The 11,617-nt window shown below is 49.8% G+C and overlaps 1 protein-coding gene across 1 annotated transcript; it reads right to left on the bottom strand.

Moving 5' to 3' along the window:
• Nucleotides 1–834: 834 nt before the first annotated feature.
• On the bottom strand, nt 835–10,680 carry LOC107119760 (cathelicidin-2-like). Its single transcript, XM_015422342.1, has 4 exons — nt 10,497–10,680; nt 6,670–6,777; nt 3,518–3,601; nt 835–975 (listed from the first exon to the last, which is right to left on the bottom strand). The coding sequence occupies exons 1-4, from the start codon at nt 10,671–10,673 to the stop codon at nt 835–837; spliced, it is 510 nt and encodes a 169-aa protein (XP_015277828.1). The 5' UTR covers nt 10,674–10,680.
• Between the last annotated feature and the right edge of the window lie 937 nt (nt 10,681–11,617).

Raw genomic sequence — 11,617 nt, 5'->3', positions numbered from 1 at the left:
GCCTTCCCAACCGAAGAGAAGATTTCTTCCAGAATTGGACCTCAGATGAGTATGGCCGTGAAACCTATACACTCACCCCTCATTTGATGCTTTTGTTATTTTCCTTGCTAAAATTGCTTTCTATACCTTTTGTAACTGAGGAACTTGTAAGAATCTGTGTGTGAATCCGTTTGTATGCTTGCGAACCACCATAGTAAAAGACAACAACTATTTGTAAAAGCCAGTGTGTGTTGTCTATCTTCCTGGGAAATAGCGAGTGTTTTAAAGCCGCCAGATCCGCCCTCTGTATACACGGGTTTTTGAACTCACGCACCGCCCATCCGCCGTAGGTAGAGTTGGTTTGGGCTCCCAGAACCGGTTCCGGTCCGGTTCGGGTAACAATGGGCTGATCTGTTTTCAATACTTTCACCAGTATCTTTTCAGTATGGCTCCGTAGCGTGGCAAAACAGGATGATCGTGGAAGAGGCATGTTTACCAGATGTTGCTGTCTGGTCATGACCTTTAAATCCGTCCGGCACTCGTCCCTGGCATGGATCTAAAGACCCGTCTGATCGGGACCTTAGAGACCTTCCAACTTCAGGAATTTAGGATTGTGACGCACCAGCCAAGATTCAAACAAACGATAACAGAAATGTCTGCAATAGCAACACACCGAAGTTTATTTCGAAGCAACAAGCCAGAAGAAATTAGAGAGAGACTCCCTCGCCCCACCCCCGCTGCCCCAGCTTAGCGTTAAGCCGGAGAGGCAGTTCCCAAAAGAAAACTGCCTTTTGCCATCCAAATCCCTCCACCCGACCTTTCCGAAAAGAATTGCAAGCGGCTTTCAAGAGCCCATCAGTACTTCCAGCCACAGTGCTTCCAGCCACAGTACTTCCAGCCACAGTACTTCCAGCCACAGTGATAGTACGGCTTTTTGGCAACCTTCTTGGGTTTCTTGCCATATGGTTTAAAGAAGCCTCTCCGGACACGGGTGCGCTGGAGGGAAGGACATAAGAACATAAGAACATAAGAGACGCCAATGTTGGATCAGGCCAAAGGCCCATCCAGTCCAACACTCTGTGTCACACAGGGGCCAGAAATACCAGTGCCATCAGGAGGTCCAGCAGTGGGGCCAGGACATTAGAAGCCCTCCCACTGTTGACCCCCCCCCAAGCACCAAGAAGACAGAGCATCACTTGCCCCAGAGCCCCTAGCTATACCTTGTGGCTAATAGCCACTGATGGACCTCTGCTCCATATGCTTATCTAATTCCCTTTTGAAGCCGTCCATGCTTGTAGCACCCACCACTTCCTGTGGCAGTGAATTCCATGTGTTAATCACTCTTTGGGTGAAGAAGTACTTCCTTTTATCCGTTCTAACCCGACCGCTCTGCAGTTTCATGGAGTGCCCACGAGTTCTTGTATTGTGAGAAAGGGAGAAAAGTACCTCTTTCTTTACCTGCTCTTTCCCATGCATAATCTTATAAACCTCGATCATGTCACCCCTTAGTCGTCTTTTCTCCAAGCTAAAGAGCCCTAAGCGCTTTAACCTTTCCTCATAGGGAAAGTGTTCCAACCCTTTTATCATTCGAGTTGCCCTTTTCTGCACTTTTTCCAAAGCTATAATATCCTTTTTAAGGTGTGGTGCCCAGAACTGCACACAGTATTCCAAATGAGGTCTCACCATTGATTTATATAGGGGCATTATTATATTGGCTGATCTGTTTTCAATACCCTTCCTAATAATCCCCAGCATAGCATTTGCCTTCTTTATTGCAGTCACACACTGTCTCGACATTTTCAGTGAGTTATCTACTACAACTCCAAGATCTCTCTCTTGCTCAGTCTCTGCCAGTTCAGACCCCATCAATGTGTATTTATATTTAGGATTTTTGGCTCCAATGTGCATCACCTTGCACTTGGCCACATTGAACCCCATTTGCCATGTTGACGCCCACTCGCCCATCCTTGACAGATCCCCTTGGAGTGCCTCACAATCCTCACTGGTTTTCACCACCCTGAACAACTTCGTATCATCCGCAAATTTAGCCACTTCACTGCTTACTCCCAGGATTTCCCTGGATCGTGGCTACCCAAAACGGAGGTAAACAGTGTGCCCTCAAGGCCCCCGCCAGCCTTACCCACCGGGTGAAGCTGCAACATTCCCAACGTTCCTCCTACAGCGGAACAAATGGGAGAACCTGAGATTTCTGTATCCTCTACAGGAGCATCTCTAACTACAGGCAGAGTGTATTTCTTGGCTGAAAGTTTTATTAGAAGATATGAGATGTTCAGGGATGTTCAGGGGTTGATCTCTTTGTCAGAACTGGGGTGCCAGGGCGGGAAGAAGCATATAGTTACAATCTCACAATCTCACATTCCATTCATACACGTCAGCATTACTACACAGACCATGAGAGATATGCGGTCCACGATTAGCTAATCAAAGACTTTTCTCCAAGGCCATCTTCCTGTGTGAAAGAAGTCTCTTGGGGCAGCATAGAAGATTTACTAAAGCTAGCTCCACTACTCCAACAGACACTCACTACCCCCCTAGGAATGCGGTGGCAGGCGAGGATAAGCGATAAGGGCATTATGGGAGAGAGGGAAGAAAGGTTACAACAACAGTCAGGGCAGGAATATAACAGGTTCAGCAATCATTAAAGTGGTGATACAACAGATGCAGTTGGTCAAACAGCCCGAGCCTGACAGGGGTGTTGTGGAACTGGGGGTATTTTCCACACAGGGATGGGCAACGTGGCAAGAGAACGTGGCAACGGGGTTTCAACATGGCGGGTTTCCCCCCTTTCCCCCCCTGCCCCAGTGCTCTTCAGTGGCTATCCGCCTGGCCCTGCCTCACCAGCTTTTTTTAAATCTGCAATTATAATGGCATTATAGCTTACAACATTATAACAGTCTGCCTATCAGTTCCTTTGGATTCCGAGCTTTCATTTTTGAAAAATAAGTCACTGCAGAGATAGAAGGAGGGGGAGGAGACTGGATTTATGCCCTGCCCTTCACTTGGAGTCTCAGAGCGGCTTACAAACTTCTTTCCCTTCCCCTCCCCACAACAGACACCCTGTCAGGTAGGCGGGGCTGAGAGAGCTCTAGCAGAAACTGCCCTTGAGAGAACAGCTCGGACAAAACCCAAGGTCATCCAGCAGCTGCAACTGAAGGAGTGGGGAATCAAACCCAGTTCTCCCAGATTAGAGTCCGCGCACTTCACCACTACACCAGACTGGGGAAAGGCATCTGTTTGCGACAAAATGGACTTGCCTTTTGACAAACAAAAGCTGAGAATTCAAAGGGATGAGTAAATGAATCGATGAATACTACAGGGCCAAGGATTTATTACTCTGGGTCCTAAAACTGGCAGAACTATGGATTTGGGGGCTGGAAACTGTGACGGCACTGAATTTTTAAACTGATTTTGTGCACTGAATGGACAATCTCGCAGAGGTGATTACCAAACAATTTCCCAGGGACATGCTACAAGGCCCTTTCCTTACTCCCCACATTCCCCTGTGGGATAAACTTACCCCCTGGCCTACAGTTTCACAATCGAGGTCAACACCAGGAGCCCCTTTATCAGGAGAGATGGTTCCGGAACATTCCTTCACCACCTGTGAGAGAACACAAAACGGTCACTCTTTTCGTTTGGTTATCAATGCGTTGCCGTCCCGTTTTGTAGGCCTCAGAGCTTACGCGGAAACATCAAAATACATATTCACCTCCCGGTGAAGGATCTAAAAGGGAAATGATGGGGCAGGCCTTCCTTATTTATTTATTTATTTATTTATTTCTTCAGATTTATACCCCGCCCTCCCCACAAGCGGGCTCAGGGCGGCTTCCAATAAAATACAAGTTACATTACATTAAAATACATCATATACAAAATACCATAAAACATTATAAATACAAAGTGCAGGCGGCAGATTAAAATTCATTTCGATGATAAGTTGCAGAATCACTTGCCATTGCCCTGGTGTCCACAAATGGCTTCTATCATTAGTCCATATCGTTGTTAAATCCACAGGCCGTGTTTGGTTGTAATAATCTGCAGTAGCCTGCAGTAACATGAGCCTATAACAGCGGCGGCCCCTACTTAAATGCCTGGCGGAAGAGCTCCGTCTTGCAGGCCCTGCGGAACTGTAAAAGATCCCGCAGGGCCCTGATCTCCTCCGGGAGCTCATTCCACCAGGTAGGGGCCGCCACTGAGAAGACTCCGGCCCTGGTGATGGCTAACTTAGCCTCCCTCGGGCCAGGGAGGGTCAACAGGTTTTGCGACCCCGACCGTAGTGCTCTCTGGGGTATATCCTTGGCCAACACTCTTTGGCCCCAGCCTTTGTACCAGAGAAGAGCGCCCTGAGAGGCCTGTGAAGGTTGTGGGTCAGGAGTCAGCTGGGTGGTTGGATGTGGAGTTGGCTCCCCTCACTCAGTTATTCCAGTAGCTCCACTGGCCAGTCCCAAGGTGGAAGACAGTGTTGGAGTGAGCGACTGAGCATGCCTGGACTTGGGGGGGCAGGCGCTACATCTCTCTAAGGGTGTCTAGGTTCTATCTCCTTGATTGGAATGCCTCTCTTTATCTTCATCTGCCTCTGACACCTCCCCTCTCTCCCTTTGTCCTCTCCCTCGCTGCACATGGCCTTCCATGGAGACACACGTCTCTGCAGGTCTCTCCTGTAGAAACAATGCCCTCACACTCTCACACATGTGATGACAAGCTGGCCATTTGTGGCAGGGAAAGTCCTCTTTAGATTAGGCCTCTGTCTCTCCTTTTGACTGCAAGCTGGATGTGAATTGGATCAACTTGAATAAATGTAAGGTGACATTTTTACAATACACTTCTTGGGAGATTTATTTACCGCACTCAGAATCACGCTCTGCAGCCAGAAGTGATATCATGGCAATGACTGGCCAAAACTCTGCTACGTTAACCAAATATTCCAATAGGGAGAGCCTGTTATGGCTGCCGAGTGCCCACTTTGGACGGGTATTCTCCCGCCAGTGGGACCTTTCACCCTCCACTCGCTCACTCTGGCTTCTCAGGCTGGTGGGAGAAATGGTGGAGGGTGGAAATTATGTCAGACTGTGTGCCAGCGCCATGTCCAGGCACAAACACGCATGTGACATCAGATGTCATCTAATGATGTGCTGATGTCATGTCTGAGTTTTCGCCTGGACCTAATGTCTGCATGTAGCCTGATGTCATTTCCTCCCTTTACCCTATCCCCAAATCTCCTGGGTAGGGATGTGCATTCGATTCGTCTGCTGCGGGTCGATTCAGATTCTCTGATCTGAATCGGCTTGTTGCCGAATTGCTGTCGAATTTCGGCGGCAATTCAGCCCCATTATATCCTATGGGCCATTGAAGTCAATGGCAAAAACATAGGGTATATTCTGGGGGCTGGAGGGGAGGGGGTTAGAGGGAGAGGCTCCAAACTCACAGGGTAGCTGCTGGAGTCTCTCCCCAAGGTAACTTTTCCCCCCACCATAGAGAACAATGGAGGGGATGGGGGCAACCTGTTTGGGGGCCCGTAGAATTGGACCCCCTTGTCCAATGTTCTTGAAACTTGGTATGCTAGGCCACTGCCTGGCATCCCTAACTGCCACCCAGGGCAGCAGGAGGAGATATAATCCACCAAAATATCTATGGTTTTCTCCCAGGACAACCCCCCAAATCTCTATGATTTTACCGTAGAGATCTGGGTGGTTACTAGAGCATCATGGCAAACCATGACATCACTTCTGGCTCTGCAGCCAGAAGTGATATCATGGCATGGAGCTGCATCACATGATGCCGGTCCCACCCCCAGCAGCTCTTGGCTGGCAAACCGTCGAATCAGGGAGTTGGGAAAGACACGTGCACTGCAGGTTATCATCCAGCCCCTTCCTGCAAAACAGAACTGAAATGCTTCCCCCCCTCCCACCATGTCATCTTATCGCGCAGGGATCCGTCAAAGAAGCTACCTCCGACATCTGGGTCCCAGCCTCAACTGTCCTTCCTTGCGGATCCCCGAAATCTTCAGGCATCGCCTCAAGGCAGGGCAACTTCTGGCCCCAGAAGCGTGTGGCCTTGAACAGGCTGCCAAGAGGGCTACTAGGGGTATAAGATATGGGGCCCCCCAGGTCTCCATGAGTGTTGGACTGGATGGGCCTTTGGCCTGATCCAACACTGGCTTCTCCTATGTTCTTATAAGAGGGAATTAGATAAGCATCTGGAGCAGAGGTCCATCAGTGGCTATTAGCCACAAGGTATAGATAGGGGCTCTGGGGCAAGTGATGCTCTGTCTTCTTGGTGCTTGGGGGGGTCAACAGTGGGAGAGCTTCTAATGTCCTGGTCCCACTGGTGGACCTCCTGTTGGCACCTGGTATTTCTGGCCACTGTGTGATACAGAGTGTTGGACTGGCTGGGCCTTTGGCCTGATCCAACATTGGCGTCTCTTATGTTCGTATGTAAACTCATCACATCTTGGAAGCTAAGCAGGGTCGGCCCTGGTTAGTATTTGGATGGGAGACCTCCAAGGAAGCCCAGGGTTGCGACACAGAGGCAAGCAAACCACCTCTGAAGGTTTCTTGCCTTGAAAACCCGATGGGGTTGTCATGTCACCTGTGACTGGACAGCGTGTTCCACCATCAGCGGCTCTCAGCAGCTCTGGCCCCAAGGAAGAGAAAGAGAAGGACAGCTCACCCCATCCTTCTTGAAGTCACACTCGTCCAGATTCAGCGGCTTGGAGGGCGGGCACGTGGTCTCCTGCATGGTGAATTCCAGTGGCTGAAGGGCTTTCATCAAGGGGTCCTAGCGAGAGAGGGGTGCCAAGAGAGATCGCATGAATAAAGGTAAAGGTAAAGGTTCCCTTGCTCAAAAACCAGTCGAATCCGACTCTAGGGTTGTGGTGCTCATCTCCGTTTCCAAGCCAAAGAGCCAGCGCTGTCCAAAGACATTTCCATGGTCATGTGGCCGGCATGACTAAACGCCAAGGCGCACGGAACGCTGTTACCTTCCCACTGAAGTGGTACCTATTTATCTACTTGCCATTTCTTGCTTTCGAACTGCTAGGTTGGCAGGAGCTGGAACTAGAGACCGGAGCTCACTCCGTCATGCGGCACACTCGGGTCTTGAACTGCTCAACTACCGACCTTCCACAGCCTGCAGTTCAGCGTCTTAACCACTTGAGCCACCGCAGCTCCCATCGCATGAATGCCCACCAGCTTATGGCCCTCACAAGCATTCTTTGCACGGGCGAATCGCCAGCAAATGGTCAGAACAGGATCTCAGCCACAGTTTAGTACAGTGGCCTCCTTTCAGAATCAGATTTTTGCCGATTGCCGGTTCAAGTCTGGGAAGTAATCGGGCAAGCAGCAAGCGCTAGCTGGTAGACTCGTGGCTTTTTCAGTAGGAGCCAATCTGAAGCAATGAGAAACCGACTTTTAATTCATAAGGCTGGGGATTAAAGACATTTTTAGGCCAGCTGGTTGTGTTGCGCAGTCACACCAGGTGTTGACAAAGACCCTCTTTCTAGCAAGCAGCGTGGCTTTGTTGAGCTGAGAGCCAGTTTGACATAGTGGTTAAGTGCGCGGACTCTAATCTGGGAGAACCGGGTTTGATTCCCCCACTCCTCCACTTGCACCTGGCTGGATGACCTTGGGCAAGCCGTAGTTCTGATACGAGCTGTTCTTGAAAAAGAACAGTTTCTGTCAGAGCTCTCTCAGCCCTACCTACCTCACAGGGTGTCTGTTGTGGGGATGGGATGGGAAAGGAGTTTGTAAGCCGCTCTGAGACACCTTCGGGTAGTGAAGGGCGGGGCATAAATCCAGTCAGTTTGGTGCAGTGGTTTAGTGCACAGACTCTAATCTGGGAGAACCGGGTTTGATTCCCCACTCCTCCACTTGCACCTGCTGGATGACCTTGGGCAAGCCGTAGTTCTGGCACAGCTGTTCTTGAAAAAGAGCAGTTTCTGTCAGAGCTCTCTCAGCTCCAACTACCTCACAGGGTGTCTGTTGTGGGGAGGGGAAGGGAAAGGAGTTTGTAAATCGGTCTGAGACACCTTTGGGTAGTGAAGGGCGGGGTATAAATCCAATCTCCTCCTCCTCCTCCTCCTCCTCCTCCTCCTCCTCTTCTTCTTCTTCTTCTTCTTCTTCTTCTTCTTCTTCTTCTTCTTCTTCTTCTTCTTCTTCTTCTTCTTCTTCTACATTCTCTCGCACTGCCTTCAGCATCTCAACAAACGCTGTGGTTCTGGAAAGGCGATTAAATGGATTACCTTTCTAGCAGTTTGCGATCATTTGAAAAGCAGGTGACGAACCTTATCAGAAATATTTTGATTACGTTGTCAAAGGCTTTCATGGCCAGAGTTCATTAGCTGTTGTAGATCTCCCGGGCTGTGTGGTCTTGGCCTTGTATGACCTGACGTTCCGCCAGCAGCTGTGACTGGCATCCTCAGAGGTATAACACAGAAAGGTGGAGTCCTCTCTGTGTCAAGGTGAGAAGAAAAATGGTAGGCAGGTAATTTATCTCTACTCAGGAAGGTGGGGTAGGGCTGAGTCATCACCATTAGCATGCTCACAGACTCAGCCCTACCCCTGAGTAGATATAAATGACCTGCCTACCATTTTTCTTCTTCTCACCTTGAGACAGGGAGTGCTCCATCCCTCTGTGTTATACCTCTGAGGATGCCAGTCACAGCCACTGGCGAAACGTCAGGTCCTACAGTGCCAAGACCACGGCCAGACAACCCAGAAAATCTACAACAACTAATATTTTGATTAGTTAATAGACCTGCCGCCTTGACCTGGATTGGGCCAGGCTAGCCCAAATCTCATCAGATTTCAAAAGCTAAGCACAGTCAGCCCAGGTCAGTACTCAGATGGGAGACCACCAAGGAAGTCTGGCGTCGCTACACAGAGGTGGGCAATGGAAACCCACCTCTGTTCATCTCTGGCCTTGAACACCCTACAGCAGGGGTGTCAAACATGTGGCCCAGGGGCCAGATCAGGCCCCCGGAGGGCTTCTATCAGGCCCGCAGTGGAACTGGCTGTCTTCTGCTGCTGCTTCCAGTTCTGTGGCTGCTGCATCATCATAGGTTTTCAGCTTACAGGATTGCAACAGCACAGACATTTTGATGCAATCATTCAGAGCAAGAGGTGTCCGTTATCAGACACTGTTCAATAAACAAAACATTGCAAGAGTGCTGATGTTTTAAGCATGTTTTTAAGCTCATACCCTGCCACAAATTTTGTTAGTCTTTAAGCTGCTACTGGACTCTTCCTCTTTTCTACTGGGTATATTGGGGCTTCTGTCTTGCGGTGGAGTGACACATCACAGTTACAAGCCAGGTACAAGTCCCTGCTTTAGAATCATGGGGGGTGGGCTTTTGTGACCGAATGTTCCTTTAACACATTCCTTGCATTCAGAGACAAGGCTAGGCTCTAGAGCTGGGGTGTCAAACATGCGGCCCGGGGGCTGGATCAGGCCCCTGGAGGGCTTCTATCAGGCCCGCAGTGGAACTGGCTGATTTCTGCTGCTTCTTCCACTTCTGCTGCATCATCGTCAGTTTGCAGCTTACAGATACACATCTGAACAGCATACTCAAGATTGCAACAGCACAGACATTTTGATGCAATCATTCAGAGGAAGAGGTGTCCGTTATCAGACACTGTTGAATAAACAAAATATTGCAAGGGTGCTAATGTTTTAAGCATGTTTTTATTTAAAGTTTAAAAAAAACCCACTTTGTGTCCTTTATAAAGTTTATATCTCCACTACCTGGCATTGCATTTTATGACACACATGGCCCGGCCCGACAAGGTCTCATTTATGTCAGATCCGGCCCTCATAACAAATGAGTTCGACACCCCTGCCCTACAGTATCTGAGGAAGGGGGCTTTGACACTGGAAAACTTATATCCTCCAAATTTTGTTGGCCTCTAAAGCTGTACTAGGAGCTGTGGTGGCTCAAGTGGTTAAGACGCTGAACTGCAGGCTGTGGAAGGTCGGTAGTTGAGCAGTTCGAGACCCGAGTGTGCCGCATGATGGAGTGAGCTCCCGTCTCTGGTTCCAGCTCCTGCCAACCTAGCAGTTCGAAAGCAAGACATTGCAAGTAGATAAATAGGTACCACTTCGGTGGGAAGGGAACAGTGTTCCGTGCGCCTTGGTGTTTAGCCAGCCACATGACCATGGAAACGTCTTCGGACAGTGCTGGCTCTTCGGCTTTGAAACGGAGATGAGCACCGCAACCCTAGAGTCAGATTCGACTGGCTTTCGAGCAAGGGAACCTTTACCTTTTTAAAGCTCTACTGGGCTTGAATCTTAGCTCCCCGGACTCGCTTGATTCTCCGCTTGGCCTCATTTCTGCAGGGCTTGAAAGCCCCCATTCCACAGAAGGGAACTGAGGCCCAGAGAAGGTGACGTGTTCCGAGCCACCCAGCACGGGCTGCCCTAAAACACGGACCCCAGTTCAAGTCTCACATGAGCCACGGATGACACAACATGAGCTACTGCTGTTGGTGCCACTCACTCACCCACTCCGGCTGGGGCTTGGCTTCCAGGAGTCGGAAGGCCCACGCCACCCCTGGCTCTTGGTTGTAGAGGTCGATAGCCAAGGAAACGGCTTCCTCGTAGCCGAGCTCCTCTGGTACAGGAAACAGAGCTGTGGCTGCCATGGCAAGGCCAAGCATCAGCAGGATCCGGCCCTCCATTGTTCCTGCTTCTCCGGGTGTCTGCTTTCCCCTTCCAAGCCAGTCCCTTTATACTCTGCTTTACCTTGATTTCCTGGACCAGGTGTGTCCATGAGTCATGCGATTCTCCTGAAGTGGACTTTTCGAAAGGCGTTACAAGGAAAAATGATTTATTGGCAACAGAGGAGAACAAGCTGAACGTCAGAAGGGGGAGAGGAGGTGTTCCCCCCAGGGCTGCTGTTTCTCTGGCCAAAAGGAAATCACGATAATTTAAGGTGGGGGGATGTATGTTTTGGCAATTAGGTGTCAAGCCACCCATGCCTTCATATTCAGATATTCTAAACTGATTACATTGTTCTGGTTGCTTCATCGCAGACTGCCCTTTGCATTCCCAAGTTTAAGAGGGAACAGAGAAACAGAAGCAGCAATCTAATTCAAGAGGGAATTAGATAAGCGTATGGAGCAGAGGTCCATCAGTGGCTCTTAGCCACAAGGTATAGATAGGGACTCTCGGTCTGCGGCAAGGGATGCTCTGTCTTCTTGGTGCTTGAGGGGGGGGCAACTACTGTGTGACAACAGAGTGTTGGACTGGTTGGGCCATTGGCCCGATTCAACATTGGCTTCTCTTATGTTCTTATGGATAAACATATGGAGCAGAGGTCAATCAGTGGCTCTTAGCCACAAGGTATAGAGAGGAACTCTCGGTCTGGGGCAAGGGATGCACTGTATTCTTGGTGCCTGGGGTGGGGGGCAACAGTGGGAGGGCTTCTAGTGTCCAGGCCCCACTGCTGGACCTGCTGATGGCCCCTGGTGTTTTTGGCCACTGGGTGACAACAGAGTGTTGGACTAGATGGGCCATTGGCCCGATTCAACATTGGCTTCTCTTATGTTCTTATGGATAAACATATGGAGCAGAGGTCAATCAGTGGCTCTTAGCCACAAGGTATAGAGAGGAACTCTCGGTC

Source organism: Gekko japonicus, unplaced genomic scaffold, assembly GCF_001447785.1.
Source record: "Gekko japonicus isolate JY-2015 unplaced genomic scaffold, Gekko_japonicus_V1.1 scaffold915, whole genome shotgun sequence".
NCBI lineage: Eukaryota > Metazoa > Chordata > Lepidosauria > Squamata > Gekkonidae > Gekko > Gekko japonicus.
Note: the sequence above shows the minus strand (reverse complement) of the source record. Positions and strands in the feature narration are given on the sequence as shown.